Consider the following 19,998-nt stretch of genomic DNA (forward strand, 5'->3'; position numbering starts at 1 on the left):
ATTTTGTCCATAAGTACTTATGTTTTAAATTTAATTAATTCACAAAATAATTACAGTCAAGTATTCTTTTTTTTTTTATATGTATAGTTTCTAACTTAACGTTCTGGAGCATGTATGTGATTCTCATGTAATTTTTGTTAATTTCCCACACTCTACAGAAAAAATTAACTATTCCTAAATTGATCATTAAGTTTCGTTGAAAAGTTTTTACATACAATTTAAAATTTCGTGTTTACACTCATTAATGTGTTTGTTTTACTATGTTATTTTTAAAACTCCAATACATAAAGTAAAGTTGAAAACTAAATCGATTTTATGGATAATAGTTAAAATTGTTAATTATGTCGAAATTTGATTTTTGTTTGGCTTAAGGCTACATTTTTTCACAAAATATATGCATGTTAACTACAAGTATTTACTTCTTGCATAATTATAAGCTGGTTTTACTATGTCGTCTTTCTAATACTTAACAAATTAGATTACACACGTATCAGTTGTATTTTAACTTAAAAATGTTTTCAGTAATTACACAACATTATACCATAAAACTTTACATGCTTATTCGCGATAACTTACTTCTTGCATAACAATTTCATATTCTCTAATAACTTTTCTGGTCCTCGAGTTGCAATCGTTGGAATTCCAACAATAAAATGACCTTTTGGACCAGGTATTTGAGCAGCCAAAGTAATTTGTCTTTGGTTTTTTATCCTTTGAATAATTACTATCGATATAACTAACAGGATAGTAAGTATAATGGACTAAAAATAACTCATATTATAAATCTGAAATTTAAGAAAAATATGAATTGAAACTATTTAACTTACAATGTTATATGGCACATATCAAACTAAATATAACATAAATAAAACATATTTTATCATTATGTACTCAAGATAGAACCTAAAGGAATAATATGGTCGCTAATAAAATAATATAGGTATAAAATAAAATAATATTATGGAATTTTTAATGACATTATTGTTTCACTATTATAAGTTTGAAACACAAATAGTAAATTTCTCATAATTTGGTTCCTTATAAATATTCTTTTCTTTAAATTAAATTTGTGTAATGGTCGACAACCAGCTTTAAATAATTATTTTTTAAGTTATTTCATTTTAAAATTTCGAATGAGAGGTGGAGTTTCGTTGAGTATTGCTCACACAGGTTTGGTACAGATAATTATAATACTATACTCCATTTTTCTACCCATCTTAAGTTTAAACTTTAATACTAAAATTCTATTGATGATATACTATGTGTGGCAATAAACCACGTAACTGTAAAAAAATTAACGTTTTTAATTGAACAGATTTTATTTAACGCTAAAATTAGTTTCTAATAAAGGTTAACTACATAAAGCACTCAAACATTAAACTGGTAGTGAAACTTACTTGTTAGGTTAGGTTAGCTTTCCACGATATAACTTATATATAATTAACTCAATTCTTATTATAATCCCATCAAAGTTATTTTTAAAGAAAATTTAGGATTATAATGGTATAATAGTTACCATAATAATAATGGACTATAATATTATTACGAGTATTATAATTTTTATATTAAAGACAAAAAATAAACATACTTTTGGATTAAACACAACTATATACTTACTTAATAAAATATGCAAACATCCCTACTTAAAAAAAACCTTCAAATTTCTAATTTTTATAATTACTTTTGAATATTTAAATGTTTAAGAAAGTAAGTTATCTATCTTTATATATTATATGAAAATCTCCAGTCACAATGTTTGTTTGCGATGAACTCTGAAACTGCTTAACCGATCTTGATGAAATTTTTTAAAAATAAAAATAAAGTTTAGATAGAAAATGTTATTTTTTAAACTTCATTATTTTACTAAAGTATTCTTTTATAATTTGTACATGTGTATATTTACAGTTAATATAACTTAAACTTAAAATAACTTTCAATTGTATTATAATACGTAATTGTTCTTATTCTTGAAATGAGGCATCATTAACTTAATGCATATATTTTATTTGGTATAGATTTATAAAAGGTTATATTTAAATTGATGATCAAGACTATTTTTCCTGTGCTCAGATAAAAATAATTCAACATTCAACAATATAATACAAAAATTAAATATTTTAACATTATTTATTTAAGAAAGTGACCTAAGGCATGAAGTGATTGTTATAATTTAAAAATTTTGAATAATAAGTGGAGTTTTTTTGATTATTGCTTAAAGGAAATATTAATGCTCCTGCCCGTTTTAAGTTTGAACTTTAATACTTAAATAATATGCATGATTTAATATTTGAGACACTAAAACATTGTAAAAAAATCAAGATTTATAAATATTAACAGGTGGAATACTTTAATGCCAAATTTTGGTAGTAAAACTTTCTTGTTGAAATACGAAAACCATGTTTTCGGTGCTGATGAAATTGTATAGTTGTACAGTGTGTATGTTTTAAACACAAATAGTAAATTTCTGATAATCTGGTTCCTTATATAAGTTTTCCTTGGAATTTTATTTATTGTATATATTATGTTGATTCATTTTTATTTCCACGGTTTCTCTTCCGTAATAATTCTACAATAATTAAAGGTATGCAACCCTGGCGGCCAAGAAAGTAGAAAATGAAACGACGATACAAAATATGTAATCACTGCAGATAACACCAAAGAAAAGAAAAACATTTATTTAAATTTCTTCGTTTCTCGATATTTAATAATAATAATAATTATCTATTGAATATTAAATATAAATATCTGTTATACACACTATTATCGTGATTCCTATTTACTTATTATTCTTGAATCGTCAATAATTACTTAATTTTTTAAAAACTATTAAAATAATAGGAATCATAATAATGTGTCTATAATATATATTTAAATATTAATGAAAATAAAATACTTAACAAATAGTTATTTTTAGATTTAGCTATATTTATTATGCTATTAAACTATACTATAAATAGATGTTATAGATGTTATAGATGTGGTATTGGTTTTTATTAAAATTTAATTGGTTGTTAAAATATATATTTAAAAATTTCCCACTAGGTAGGTAAAATTTAATTTCCACTATGAAATTTCCAAGAACACTTTTTATATCGCTAGTATGAAACCCCAAGGTTAATTAAAACAATTGTTTTTTTTTATTAAATGTAGAGCAATATACAATTTTACTAACGTAGTTTTTGAAATTAGCAACTTGGTAGTTCACATTATTTTTTACTAAACATACTTTGTATTCATTATGCGTATTAATTGTACTATATTTTAAAAAATAAATTAACAGGCTAAAGAGCCAAACTTAATATTAAATTAAAAAACACCAAAGTGTAGTATAACAAGGTATCGTGAGTAAAATTAAACAAAATCGTTTTTTAAGAAAATATTATAACAGAAAGTTACTATTGCTTCTCAAATATTAAGTTCTTTAGAACTATTTTAATTTGTAAATGGTTTTATGCTATGGTCAGTATCCAATAATTGTTCCGAAACAGGAGATTTGTGTGCTTCTTGTTCAGAATAAAATTGATTTGATTTTAAGGATAATTTTGCTAATACATTTAAAATGATGTCGCTCTACATAGGTGTATTCATTCTAGAAGTATAAAAATAAAAGTTAATGCTTGACACAAGCCAGTAATAATCCCTTTGAAAATATAGCAAAATTATCATAATAATAACAACATCTTATATTGTTTTTATGATAATAGTATATTAATAATCCTTAATTTTTAGTTCAGAATAAATTTGATTTGATTTTAAGAAGAATTTGGTTAGTAAATTTAATTAGCTAATAAAAACAGACGTGTGCAATTTGTATTGTAATTTGTAATACATTTTTTTAGTATAGTTATTTTTTTAATATATAGCAGCCACGCTTAAAAAGTGACATAACTGGAAAAATGCCATTTTTTAATAAAGTCATTTAAAAAAGGACAACATAATGTAAAATAATGTTATACCATAAGTGACGTGCGCCATTTATCGGTGAAAACTAATAATAGACTTATGACGTTTTTACACAATAATGATATGATATTTATTTAAAATATGCTATAATCTCAAAAATCATGTTTTTTGAGTTATGTTACATTTTAGCGGGGGTGCAAAAAGGTTATGTATAGGTTTTAGTATGAAACAATGAAAGTCTTTTAGTATAGTGTAGTATGTGTCATTAAAATTCTCCATTTAAAAGTTAAATGTACAAATTCATTATGAGAAAAAAATATAATGAAGAATATTACATATGTAATAAAATTATTACCTGTGTACATTTCATTACTGACTGAATCTAAGAAAAACAATAAAAATAAAAATGTATTGACATAATAATATATACACTAAATTAAATTCCAAGAAAAACGTATAAAAGGAAAAAGAATATCAGAAATTTACTATTTATGTTTATTGTGTAAGTCTTAAACACAATACAAATTATATAGTTTGTATAACTATATAATTTCATCAGCAACCAAAAACATGAATTTTCCATTTCAACAAGTAAGTTTTACTACCAAAAATAAATACATTTAATATTTTAGTACTTTATGTAGTGAACCTTTACAAGACACTAAAGTAGGCATTTGATATTAATTAAAAATTGTATATTGTGACAGTGCTTTATTGCTTCAAATATGATATCGTCAATATTATGAATGTATTAAACTTTAATCTTAAAACGGATAAATAGATTATTATTACCTTTAAGCAATACTCATTGTAACACCACCTATTTTAAAAAAAAATTAAATTATAACAATCATAACATGCCTTAGTTCACGTTTTTAAATACCTAATATTAAAAAAAAAATTGTTGTATTATATTTTAATTAACTTTAGCCATATTACATTGTAAGTTTCTTAAAACATAAAGAAAACGGCTAAATTTTAGAGCTGATTTTGATTTTTCAAACTCCGATATTTGGATATCGGTAGGTTTTTTTTAGGCACATTTAACGCATGGTATTAACTTTTAAAATTTTAAATGGGAACCCCTAAATTTGTTGGGATATTCTGTAATCGATTAATATTTTAAATACACAAATGTTAAAAAAGTTTTTTATAACACACTGTTCAAAAGTTATTGCTATTTAAAGTTTATGTTCGTGATGTATATTATGAAGCATTTTTAGAAATATTAAAATCAGACAATCAGATTATAATTTAAAATGTATTATGTTTTAAACAAAATTGTGTAGTTTTTTAAAGTTAAGAATTCTAATGGAATAACTATATTTAATTAAGAAAAAAGTACAAACACACAATAACAAATTTTACAGCAATGCACCTTTAAGTTATTTAAAAAAAAATTAAACATAATTGTATATGTATTATTCTTTTTTAAATTTAAGATTCTTTTACGATATTTTTAGGTCACCTTAGGCCTTTAAGCCTTTATTCAATGCAATGCATTTAAACATGTGAGGTCAGCCGTGTAACTTTCGCTGTTCTCTAGTTGATCGATTATCAACTAAATAGGCGAACAAACAAATTGTCTTAGGCCATAATAGGAAGTGGTGTTAAACCGCTGTTCAGCCGACAACAAGATTATTAAATCGCGATAGCTTGGAAGTTTAGTGGTTAAAAATAAGTTTTGGGTAATTAGATTAAAAGTTATTTAAAATTAAAATTTATGTCTGGTGGAAGGGTGGAATGTTGAATTATTTTTATCTGAGTACAAAAAAACAGTAAATTTAAATACTATAATCTTTTATATACCTATACAAAATAAATTGTATGCATTTAGATGGTTAATGATGTCTCATCATAAGAATAAAAACAATTACGTATTATAATACAACGGAAAAATATTTTAAAATAAAGTTTTATTAACTGTAAATATACATTTGTACAAATTATAAAATCATATTTTAATAAAATAATGAAGGTTAAAAAATAACATAATCTATCTAAACATTATGTAAGTTTTTTTTTATTAGTTATTACTGACCGCTCATCTGTACGCGTGCCAAATTCGACCAATATCAGTGTAACTTTCACGAACCAATTCCAACGGTTTTTCTAACTCTCATATACCTATCTGCTTCCTCTTATAATCAGCTTTTGAAATTTGAAACATAGATTCAGACTAAAAAATTTGGACGCTGTAAAAAATTGAGACTCTAATATGCATCATAAAACGAAAATTGATAAAATTGCGGATATTGTAAGAGATACTAAGTGTCTTATCCTTAATAAAACACTTTGTCAAGCCAATATCTTTGCTAAATCAATTAATTAAAAAATATTAGTAAATAATAGTGTTTATACAGTAGAAAGTTAGAACAACATAATACTCATGACCCGCATTTGTAAAAAAAAAACAACATACTTTTTAATACAATAATATTTTATACTTTCTGACAATATTTTATAACCTGTTGTAGGTTTAAATAGAACCTAGCGTCTTTCTAATATAAGGGCTTCTTATTTACGTTTTATTTTAATTTGATATAATGTGTATTATTACGTAACGTCTTTTTAGCTTGCTAATTAATTAAAAAAAGTATAATATACATAAGTCAAAATTTCCTACTAGGTTATTTTGAATAGCTCATTGCCAAACGCTAGTTTCCAAGTTTAATTAAAACATTTTTTTCAAGTTATTCAAAATTCACTGAAGCATATTATATAAAATTAAGGATGAAATATTCACATTTAAATTAAAAACCAACAAATTTTTATATACCTTTAATTATTGTAGAATTATTACGGAAGAGAAACCGTGGAAATAAAAATGAATTAACATAATATATACAATAAATTAAATTCCAAGGGAAACTTATATAAGTAACCAGATTATCAGAGACTTACTATTTGTGTTTAAAACTTACACACTGTACAACCATATAATTTTATCAGCATCGAAAACATGGTTTTCGTGTTTCAACAAGTAAGTTTTACTACCAAAAATTAAATACACTTAATGTAAAGTACTTTATGTAGTTAACCGTGGAACCAAAATATCATTAAAAAGTACACACTGTATATCTATATGAATTCTTCAGCAATTTAGATTGACTTGAGCCATAAAACACTGTTAGTTATATGTTTCTAATTCATATTTTGCTTAATTTTCAGATTTATAATATGAGTTATTTTCAATTCATTATACTTACACTTGTGTTAGTTACATCGGTAGTAATTATTCAAAGGATAAAAAACCGAAGGCAAATTACTTTGGCTGCTCAAATACCTGGTCCAAAAGGTAATTTTATTGTTGGAAGTCCAACGATTGTAACACGAGGACAAGAAAAGTTTTTAGAGAATGTGAAACTATTATGCAAGAAGTAAGTAATCGTGAATAAACATGTGGGGTTTTGTGGTATAATGTTGTCTAATTACTGAAAACATTTTTAAGTTAATAAACAATTGATACGTGTCTCATCCAATTTGTGAAATACTATAAAGACAATGTAGTAAGACCAGCTTATTATTATACAAGAAAGTAAATACTCTTAGTTTACTTGCATACATTTTGTGGAATAATGTAGCCTTGAACCAAACAAAAAACAAACCCGAGATAATTAACAATTTAAATTATTATCCATAACATATATTTACTTAAGTATGGGAGTTTAAAGATAAAATAGTTAAAACTAACCCGTTAATGAATATCATCACGATTTTTTCAACGAAATGTGATGATCAATTCGGGAATAGTTAGCTTTTTACTGTGGCCCAAATTGTTAACACAAAAGTCTTTAGAAACACATACATGCTACAGAACTTTAAGGTAGAATATATTAAAATTGGATTAAATGCAAGAATCTTTGATTGTGATTATTATGTTAACTGTTTAAATATATAATATATGTATTTATAGACAAATTATAAAACGAGCTCTATATGTTAAAGGTACGAGCATTCATTATTTAAATTTTGGTTGTTTAACAAGCTGGTTGTTTGTATATCCAACGCAAAAGATATAGAAATAGTAATGAATAGTTTCAATTGTTTTCAAAAGGATATACCTTATTCGTTAATTGAAGATGTTTTCTCGGCTAAGGGGCTAATTACAACTAACAATGTTCATGTCTATAAAAAAAACAGGTAAAATATTGTAATTTATAAATATATATATACTAATTATCATCATGTAGCTGAACGGGCCATGCAGGGCCGAAGCTGCCATCATGAGATGTCGAACCGGCGACAGTGAGCGTTAACACACTGTCGCCTTACCCAATCAGCCACTCCTTCTATATATGATATATTATATAATATCATGATAATAAATATTTTATAAGAAACTAATGAATCAAACTGTTCCTATTTAAACGAGATGAATAATTAATAAAACGTATGTTATTTAGGAAAATTATAAATCAATGGCTAAATTATTCAAATTTAAAATCATTGATTACTTTATTCTACGAAGAATCCAAAATTCTCGAACACATATTAAGTAAAAATAGTAAAAGCAATTCATTTGAATGTGAAATAAGCTATGCATTCGAACTAGCATCGATGGACACTATTGGAAGAACAGCGTTGGGAGAAAAATTTAATTCACAAAACAAAGAAAACCATGATTTCCGAAATAACTATGGACGTCTAGCAGAAGTAAAAATTATTTGTTTTTAGTTTATTTTTTATAGCTGCCTCAATAGATCACGCGAAACTGAGAAAATATTATTATGCTCTAACAATGTTGTAATTAAATTCTGTTATGCAGCTTACTGTTTTGTTTTAGATCTTTGCATACAGAATTTCGAATCCGTGGTTTTTAATATCGAGTTTGTTTTCGCTGTCATCGAAAAAACATGAACAACGAAATAGTCAACATGTAATGCATAAATTTGTAAATGGTTTAATCCAGAAGAAAAAAGTCGAACTTAATGAAAAAGCAAAAACTATGATTAACGGGTGTCGTGACGAAGATTGTAGTTATCAAAAGGTTAAATCTTTAATTGAAATTCTGTTAGTAAACGAACATCAAAATATTGGTATTTCATTGATGCAATATTTATTGTTATGTTTCTGTTATTATACTTGTAAAACCTTTGAATACATCATATGTTCTTCTTATAATAACAAATAAGGAAACAACTTATCTCATTCTTTTCAAAATCAAAACCCTACCCCCAAAAATAATTTTTTTACTTACAATAAGAAGCACTATTTCCAAAATTTTGTTTAAGCGGGACATGAAACAACTGCAAAAGCAAATTCATTAATTATATTTATGCTGGCTCATCATCAAGATGTTCAACAAATTGTAATTATTTCTGTAATAAGTTACAATTCCATATTTATTAAAAATTAAAATTATTTAATCATATTTGACCCTAGGTGTATCAAGAAATAAATTCAATATTTTCGGATGGTAATTTAAACAGACCGCCTTCATACGAGGATTTACAAAAAATGGAATACTTAGAACGCGTTATCAAAGAAACCATGCGACTTTATCCAGCTGTTCCTCTAGTGCTTAGACAAGTAGAAAACGAAATGATGATTGGAAAATATCTAATCCCGGCGGGTAGAACCTATTAAAAATAAAAAATAAATGTTTTTAAATTACATGTCTTCACGGAACCTTATTAATAGTTCTCAAATATTATTTTGTTACAGACACAATTATTGCGATTCCCATTTATTGTTTGCATTTAAATCCACAAAGCTATAAGGATTCAGAAAAATTTAATCCTGACAACTTCTTACCAGACGTGTGTCGCAGTCGTCATCCTTATGCGTACATTCCTTTTAGTGGCGGCACAAGAAACTGTATTGGAATGAAATACGCAATGCTTCAAATGAAGACTGCGATATCTACTCTTGTAAGGTCCTACCGTTTTTCGCCATCAGAAAAATGCCCTACGCCAAAGGAACTTAAACTATCGTGTACCATAGCACTGGAATTTATCAACGGATGTTACGTTAAAATAGAATCAAGAACGTAATGAGTAGTTTATAGTATTTAGGTATTTTGTAATTGAGTAGAACTTACTGAGATTGTTTACTGTCTTAAAACCAAATTTAAATACACTTTTTTTTGTTATTAACGTAATTATACATAAAGAATCAAAACTCTATGAAATTCATAATTTCATATTACGAAGTGTTATGTTTCTCAGGATATTTTTATTGGATTTCAATGTTGTATAATAGGATGTATAGTTAACGAAAATATCTTAAATTAAAAAAATTAAATGGTGTAAGCTGGAAAATGGTTTGGAGTAGAAAAAAGCACTGGGTTCTATGTACATTTTTTTTATTAATATGTATTAATTCGAATAATTTAACACCCTTTCATATTTATCTTAATATTCTTTATGTTGATTGGCAATAGTGTACCACAAGAACAAATTGTACGATTTTAATTTATAATCAATATTATAAAAATAATACTGTTTAATATTAAATCGACAATTGCTAAATCTAGTTGTATTTTATTTAGATATTATTTCTACTTTTGCGATCAGAGGGCGTGTAGATGCCATTTTTTATTGATATAAACTAATGTTTGCCTCATTAAATCTATAACGTTTTATAAATTAAATTAAATTTGATAAATTAAAAAAAGTTGAACTGAAGAACCCTTATTTTAAATGGTTTGGTTCTCAACCTTCAGGTAGGTCGCATCAAGTTATTATTAATAATGTTATTTCTTCCGGAATACGTATTGTCTGTGGAGTCTTCTAGCGTGGGCACTTATCTTCATAACTATTCTAAATGTGTATCTATGATCTTGCTGATTTATTCCATCCTTCTAGCTGTTTCTATTTGGCCGATGATGTAAATTTTATACAAGTGTTTGTTAAGTTGTTTTTATTTTCGCAATTAGCAGGAGAATTTGAACAGAGTTTATAACTGGTGTGTTGTAAATGTCAAATGGTCTATGTTTATAATATACCTCTAAACATTTTCACATCGCGTTTTGTCGTAAACGATCTTTTGAACTGTTTACGTATAGTGCTAATCTTATAAATGTTTCGCATATTAAGGATCTTAGTGTAAAGCTAAAAAATGTTATTACATTTTTATTCCTATTTGTATAACTTTAACTATCTTTGTCATGTGCCCTTGAATGCGTCAAATAAAAAAAAAATATTATTTTATGTTGTTTATGATGTTAGATTTCTCTAGAAAGTATAAGAAAAAAATTGACCATCACGGTGAACATAATCATCACGGATGGAAATCAAAAACTAGTTAGTTAACTGTTTGATTTAATTAAATTTCAAGAAAAAATTAAGTCATATTAATTAATGACAAGAAAATGTTTTAGTATAAGATTCTAAAAAATTCTTTTGAACATTGAAAATGTGTCACACCTTGTTGTGATCAATTTGACAACGTTTTTGATTATTTTTTGAATTTTGACTTTTGAGTGTTTAAACGTGAAACTTTACTCAAATTTTGAATAATTAAAAATAATAAAATAGTAAAGTGCAATAAAAAATATGGTGCTTATAGTGCAAATGAGTATAAATTGATTGAAAAAAAAAAGTTAAAAATATTCACTTAAACAAAAGATAATATAGATTAAGCCTACACGCGGTGTATAAATAATTTTTAATTTCCTATATAGAATGTACACTTAGGATAATAACTAAATCGTTAAAGCCTGTATTTATCTTAATATAAAAAAAAAAAAAGTTATTTCATTTGTCTTTTTTTGTGGGATACCTGTATAATATAATTTCATCAGCAACCGAAAACATTATTTTTCGCAACTAGGCATAATTTTTTATAACACATAGTGGGTCATTTAAAGAAAAAGGTTATATAACAATAGATTTAATGACATACAAGTCATGAAATCCTTTATTTTATAGTTTTTGGTGTTAGTTATGTAACTCCAATAAAGTAGTATACTTACCTTGTAGATACGCATAAAGATCAACGCCTTATGTTTCGGTACATAAATAGTATTTTTTATAATGTACACATTATGTCAATGAAATAAAATTTATATAAAAAAAAATTCTTAAAAATATTACCCAAACATTTATAAACTAGTATATGCTATATAATACAAAAACAGTATTTATACCATCATAATAACTCATAAAGTATGATTTCATTAATCAAAATCAAAAGTACAATCATTTAAAACTGCAAGACCATAAAATATACCATAAATGATAAAATCATAATATCGGGCAAGGTCAATTCGTGTTAAACTAAATTAAATATTACCTATTAAAACAATCAAGAAAATGCTAAGAATTGTTAAACTTAAATAAGTTATTAGAAGTCTGTTTTTGTTAAACTAACAAATTATTCAATCAATCAACTGTAAAAAACCGTTTAACATAGATAACCTCAAACTGATATATTAAATTATGAACAGAGTTGGAATTATTATACATACAGTTGAAGGAAGATTTTTTTTGTGGATAACATAAATCATAAATCATTTAAAATAGATTATTGAAGAAAAAGAAACATTTGAAATGTTAGGTACCAATATTTGTGAATGGGTAATTATAGTTATAATTACCTATTCACATCAAAACCATCAAGAAAATGCTAAGAATTGTTAAACTTAAAGAAAGTTATTAGAAGTCTATTTTTGGCATTTATTTATATTTTCATCTATTACGAGATATTTTACCATTTTGTTTGTACTTCCACGCTGTTTATGTAAAATGGATGCTGCTTTCGAGTAAGTAATTTGTATCATAATATAATTAATGAATTTTTTATAATTTTCATTTACTTGGCCGTATTATAGATGTTCTAAGCTTTATATTCTTTTAAAATAATACAAAAATTAAATTCATAATGCGTTGTGCATTTGCGTTAGCTATTTATTCTATTTAGTGTCTTTTAGTATATTATAGTGACATTAAAATTCCCCGCTATAAGAAGTTAAATGTAAAAATTTAATTATGTGAAAAAAAATTAATGAAAAATATTAAATTTTGTAAAAAATATTTGCATTTATATAAAAAATTAAAAAATTATTATATAATTTTAATTAAAGTCTGAATTGAAGAGAAACAATTGAAATAAACATATTTAGGTATAATATATACAAAAAATTTAATTTTAAGAAAAACGTATAAAAGGAACAAGAATATTAGGAATTAACCATTTGTGTTTAAGACTTACACACTGAAACTAGATAATTTCAACAGCAATCAAAAACATGAATTTTCTATTTCAACAAGTAAGTTTTACTAAAAATATTAAATACGTGTTTTTATTTTATTTTTCAAACATGTCTTAGTACTTTATGTAGTTAACCTTTACAAGGCACTAAAGTTAGCAAATATACCATCTCATATTAATAAAAACCCACATTTTTTTACAGTGTTTTTATTGCATGAAATATGATACATTAATATTATTTAAGAATTAAAGTTTAATCTTACAACGGGTAAAAAGATGATTGTTACCTTTGAGCCATTCTCAATGAAAATCTACCTATTAATCAACATTTTAAAACTATATCATATCAACTATATCATGCCTTTAGTCACTTTTTCGAATACATAAATTAAACAAATTTATTTTTGTATTATATTTAAATTGATTTTAGCCATATTACATTGTAAGATATCTAAAATATGAAGAAAACGTCTAAATTTTAGAGCTGATTTTGATTTTTCAAATTCAGATATTTGGATATTGGTAGGTTTTATTTTAGGCACATTTAACGCTTGAATCTAAAATCATACTATAAGTAGTTAGCGCAAGCATGGTATTAACTTTTAAAATTTAAACCGGGAACCCCTAAATTTGTTGGGATATTCTGTAGTCGATTAATATTTTAAATACACAAATGTTAAAAAAGTTTTTTATAACATACTGTTCAAAAGTTATTGCTATTTAAAGTTTATGTTCGTGTGTATTTTATGAAGCATTTTTAGAAATATTCAAATCAGACAATCAGATTATAATTTAAAATGTATTAGGTTTTAAACACAATTGTTTAGTTTTTTAAAGTTAAGAATTTGAATGGAATAACTATCTTTAATTTAGAAAAAAGTACAAACACACAATAACAAATTTAACACCTTTAAGTTATTTTAAAAAATTTAAACATAATTGTATATCTATTATTCTTTTCCAAATTTAAGATTCTTTAACGATATTTTTAGGTCGCCTTAGGCCTTTAACAAAAGTACTACATTTTTACTAGAACAAAAGTAATACATTTTTTAGGCCATAATAAGAAGTGGTGTTAAACCGCGGCTCAACCGCCAACAAGATTCTTAAATCGCGACAGTTTGGAAGTTTAGTGGATGAAAATAAGTTTTGGATAATTACTTTAAAAGTTATTTAAAATTAAAACTTATGTCTGGTGGAAGGGTGGAATGTTGAATTATTTTTATCTGAGTACAAAAAAACAGTAAATTTAAATTCCAAAACCTTTTAAATACTATAACCTTTTGTATACCTATACAAAATAAAATATATGCATTTAGATGGTTAATGATGCCTCATCTTAAGAATAAGAACAATTAAGTATTATAATACTATTGAAAATGTTTTTAAAATGAGTTGGAATAATATTATCAGTAAATATACTTAATATGTACAAATTATAAATGCATATTTAAATAAAGTAATGAAGGTTGAAAACTAACATTATCTATCTAATCATAATGTTTGTTTTTAGCTAAGGTCAAATTAAAATGGATTTGATAACAATGGCATTTATAAATTAGTTTTATTTAAATAATTATAACAGACTACACGTTTGTGCGCAGGCTAAATTTCAGCAATGTAAGTGTAACTTTTACGAACCAATTCCCACGGTTTTTTAACTCTGTTATTTACGTTTTATTATTAATCTAATATAATGTGTATTATTACGAAACGATTTTTAAATGCTAATTAATTTAAAAATTATGGTATAAATATTATGTAAAAATGTCCTACTGGGTAATTTTGAATAACACATTTTCAAACAATAGCTTCCAAGATTAGCTAAATTAATCTTTACAAGACACTAAAGTTGGCATTAAATATCTTCTGTTAATAATTTTAAACCATATTTTTACTGTGTTTTATTGCTTCAAAGATTATATTTTCAATATTATTTAATTATTAAAGTTTAAAATTAAAACGGATAGAAATATTATTATTACCTATAAATAATAACCAACGAAACTCCTCTTATTATTTAAAATTTTGGTCTGGAGGAAGGGTGGAATGTTGAATTATTTTTATCTGAGTACAAAAAAACAGTTAATTTAAATACTATAACATTTTGTATACCTATACAAAATAAAATATATTCATTTAGATGTTTAATGATGCCTCATCATAAGAATAAAAAAAAATTACGTATTATAATACAGTTGAATATTTTTTTAAGTAGAAGTTATATTAACTGTCAATATACACATGTACAAATTATAAAAGAATATTAAAATAAAATAATAAAAGTTTAAAAATAACATTATCTATCTAAACATTATGTTTGTTTCTAGTTAAGGTCAAATTAAAATGGATGTTATAACAATTGCATTTATATATTAGTTTTATTTAATTAGTTTATTTAATTAATTTTTCAAATTCAGATATTTGGATATTGGTAGGTTTTATTTTAGGCACATTTAACGCTTGAATCTAAAATCATACTATAAGTAGTTAGCGCAAGCATGGTATTAACTTTTAAAATTTTAAATGGGAACCAATAAATTTGTTGGAATATTCTGTAATCGATTAATATTTTAAATACACAAATGTTAAAAAAGTTTTTTATAACACACTGTTCAAAAGTTATTGCTATTTAAAGTTTATGATCGTGGTGTATATTATGAAGCATTTTGAGAAATATTCAAATCAGACAATCAGATTATAATTTAAAATGTATTATGTTTTAAACAAAATTGTGTAGTTTTTTAAAGTTAAGAATTCTAATGGAATAACTATCTTTAATTTAGAAAAAAGTACAAACACACAATAAAAAATTTTACAGCAATGCACCTTTAAGTTATTTAAAAAAAAATTAAACATAATTGTATATGTAATATTCTTTTTCAAATTTAAGATTCTTTTACGATATTTTTAGGTCGTCTTAGGTCTTTAAGGCTTTATTGAATGCAATGAATTTAAACATGTGAGGTCAGCCGTGTAACTTTCGCTGTTCTCTAGTTGATCGATTATCAACTAAATAGGCGAACAAAAAAATTTTCTTAGGCCATATTAGGAAGTAGTGTTAAACCGCGGTTCAGACGCCAAAAAGATTCTTAAATCGCGACAGTTTGGAAGTAAAGTGGTTGAAAACAAGGTTTGGGTTATTAGATTAAAAGTTATTTAAAACTAAAATTTATATCTGGTGGAAGGGTGGAATGTTGAATTATTTTTATCTGAGTACAAAAAAACAGTGAATTTAAATACTATAACCTTTTATATACCTATACAAAATAAATAATATGCATCATAAAACGAAAATTGATAAAATTGCGGATATTGTAAGAGATATTAAATGTCTTATCCTTAATTAAAAACTATGTCAAGCCAATATCTTTGCTAAATCTATTAATCAAATTAAAAAATATTAGTAAATAATAGTGTTTATACAGTAGAAAGTTAGAACTACATAATACTTATGACAATAAAGCACGCATTTGTAAAAAAATAACAACTATACTTCTTAATACAATAATATTTTATACTTTCTGATAATATTTTATAACCTGTTGTAGGTCCAAATAGAACCTAGTCTCTTTCTAATATAGTGGCTTCTTATTTACGTTTTTTTTTAATTTGATATAATGTGTATTATTGCGTAACGTCTCTTTAGCTTGCTAATTAATTAAAAAAAGTATAATATACATATGTCAAAATTTCCTACTAGGTTATTTTGAATAACTCATTGCCAAACGCTAGTTTCCAAGTTTAATTAAAACATTTTTTTCAAGTTATTCAAAATTTACTGAAGCATATTATATAAAATTTAGGATGAAATATTTACATTTATATTAAAAATAAATATATTACTATATACTTTTAATTATTGAAGAGTTATTATCGAAGAGAAACCGTGGAAATAAAAATGAAATAACATAATATAATATACAATAAATTAAATTCCGAGGAAAACTTATATAAAAAACCAGATTATCAGAAATTTACTATTTGTGTTTAAAACTTACAATAGTGAATCCATAATATCAATATAAAGTACACACTACGAGTATATGACTAAAGAATTTCATCAGCAAAAAACATGAATTTTCCATTTCAACAAGTAAGTTTTACTAAAAATGTTAAATACATTTTATGTTTTGGTACTTTATGTAGTTAACCTTAACAAGCATATTACGTCATTAAATTTAAGAAAACATATATATTTACTTATATGAATATATATTTTGCTCGTCATGGATGGAATATAGAGTTTTTTTTATAATAGTACTTTTAATATATACAACATTCTTTAGAGAAATATATACTAAGGTACGCTAAATTATATTCCAAGAAAAACTTGTATAAGGAACCAAAATTTAAAAAATGTAATATTTGTTTTAAAACTTACAACAGTGAAACCATAATATCATTAAAAAGTACACACTGTATAACTATATTAATCCATCAGGAATTTAGATTGATATGAGTCAAAAAATATTGTAAGTTAAATGTTTTTAATTCATATTTTGCTTATTTTTCAGATTTATAATATGAGTTATTTTCAATCCATTACACTTACTATCCTGTTAGTTATATCGATAGTAATTATTCAAAGGATAAAAAAACAAAGACAAATTACTTTGGCTGCTCCAATACCTGGTCCAAAAGGTCATTTTATTGTGGGTAACCTAACGATTATAACTCGAGGACAAGAAAAGTTTTTAGAGAGTATGAAACTGTTATGCAAGAAGTAAGTAATCGTGAATAATCATGTGGGGTTTTGTGGTATGGTTTGATCTAGTTACTGAAAACATTTTTAATTTAATAAACAATTAATACGTGTCTCTTCCAATTTGTTGAATACTATAAAGACAATGTAGTAAGACTAGCTTATTATTATACAAGAAAGTAAATTCTCTTAGTTTACTTGCATACATTTTGTGGGATAATGTAGCCTTGAACCAATGAATATCATCACGATTTTTTCAACAAAATGTGATGATCAATTCGGGAAAAGTTAGCTTTTTACTATGGCCCAAATTATTAACACAAATGTCTTTAGAAACACATACATGCTACAGAACTTTAAGGTATAATATATTAAAATTGGATTAAATGCAAGAATCTTTGATTGTGATTATTATGTTAATTGTTTAAATATATAATATATGTATTTATAGACAAATTATAAAACGAGCTCTATATGTTAAAGGTACGAGCATTCATTATTTAAATTTTGGTTGTTTGACAAGCTGGTTGTTTGTATATCCAACGCAAAAGATATAGAAATAGTAATGAATAGTTTCAATTGTTTTCAAAAGGATATACCTTATTCGTTAATTGAAGATGTTTTCTCGATGAAGGGGCTAATTACAACTAACAATATTCATGACTATAAAAAAAACAGGTAAAATATTGTAATTTATAAATATATATAATCATTATCATCATGTAGCTGAACGGGCCATGCAGGGCCGACGCTGCATGAGATGTCAAACCGGCGACAGTGAGCGTTAACACACTGTCGCCTTACCCAATCAGCCACTCCTCCTATATATGATATATTATATAATATCATGATTATAAATATTTTATAAGAAACTAAGGAAACAAACGGTTCCTATTTTAAGGAGATGAATAATTAATAAAACGTACGTTATTTAGGAAAATTATAAATCAATGGCTAAAGTATTCAAATTTAAAATCATTGATTACTTTATTCTACGAAGAATATAAAGTTCTTGAACACATATTGAGTGAAAAAAGTAAAGGAAAACCAATTGAACTTGAAATAGGCCGATTTTTTGACCTAGCATCGATGGACACTATTGGTAGAACAGCGTTGGGACAAGAATATAATTCACAAAACAAAGAAAACCACGATTTCCGAAATAGTTATGCACGTCTAGCAGAAGTAAAAATTATTTGTTTTTATTTTATTTTTTATAGTTGCCACATTAGATCACGCGAGACTGAGAAAATATTATTATGCTCTAACAATGTTGTAGTTAAATTCTGTTATGCAGCTTACTGTTTTGTTTTAGATCGTTGCATACAGAATTTCAAGTCCGTGGTTTTATACTTCGAGTTTGTTTTCACTGTCGTCGAGAAAACATGAACAACGAAATAGTCAACATTTAATGCATAAATTTGTAAATAGTTTAATCCAGAAGAAAAAAGTCGAAATCAATGAAAAAACTAATTCTACTATTAGCGAGTGTCGTGATGAAGATTGTAGTTATCAAAAGCCTAAACATCTAATTGAAATTCTGTTAGCAAACGAACATCAAATAACACATAAAGAAATGGAGGACGAACTTATAACCATTATAAGTGGTAAGCAATATATTATTCAAATTCTATAGCGGTAAAAAGTAAATTTTAGCAATGTGTTCTAGCTTTTTTTTTTAGTTAAAAATATTGGTATTTCATTGATGCATTATTTATTGTTATGTTTCTGTTAATATACTTGTAAACCCTTTTAATACATTATATGTTCTACATCTCATTCTCTTTAAAATCAAAACCCTACCACCAAAAATTACTATTTTAACTTACAATAAGAAGTACTTTTTCCAAAATTTTGTTTAAGCGGGACATGAAACAACTGCAAAAGCAAATTCATTAATTATATTTATGCTGGCTCATCATCAAGATGTTCAACAAAATGTAATTATTTCTGTAATAAATTACAAATCCATATTTGTAAAAAATTAAAATTATTTAATTATATTTGACCCTAGGTATATCAAGAAATAAATTCAATATTTTCGGATGGTGATTTAAGTCGACCGCCTACATACGAGGATTTACAAAAAATGGAATACTTAGAACGTGTGATCAAAGAAACCATGCGACTTTATCCAGCTGTTCCTCTAGTGCACAGACAAGTAGAAAACGAAATGATGATTGGAAAATATCTAATCCCGGCGGGTAGAACCTATTAAAAATAAAAAATAAATG

General features: G+C 25.1%; 2 protein-coding genes across 2 annotated transcripts in view; one reads left to right on the forward strand and one right to left on the reverse strand.

Moving 5' to 3' along the window:
* Positions 1-10,116, forward strand: part of LOC126845491 (cytochrome P450 4c21-like) — a 105,272-nt gene extending 95,156 nt beyond the window's left edge. Inside the window, exon 9 of the mRNA XM_050584136.1 lies at positions 9,661-10,116. Within this exon, the coding sequence (XP_050440093.1) occupies positions 9,661-9,899 (239 nt within the window). The 3' untranslated portion in view covers positions 9,900-10,116. The remainder of the gene's footprint in view (positions 1-9,660) is intronic.
* LOC126845494 (cytochrome P450 4C1-like) overlaps positions 1-19,998 on the reverse strand; it is a 54,502-nt gene that overhangs the window by 22,977 nt on the left and 11,527 nt on the right. The window lies entirely within an intron of this gene.

This window comes from Adelges cooleyi, unplaced genomic scaffold (genome assembly GCF_023614345.1).
Source record: "Adelges cooleyi isolate 19-005CV unplaced genomic scaffold, UGA_ACOO_1.1 ACOO_flye_CR_arks_rails_tigmint_CR_PRNA_794, whole genome shotgun sequence".
Classification (NCBI taxonomy): domain Eukaryota; kingdom Metazoa; phylum Arthropoda; class Insecta; order Hemiptera; family Adelgidae; genus Adelges; species Adelges cooleyi.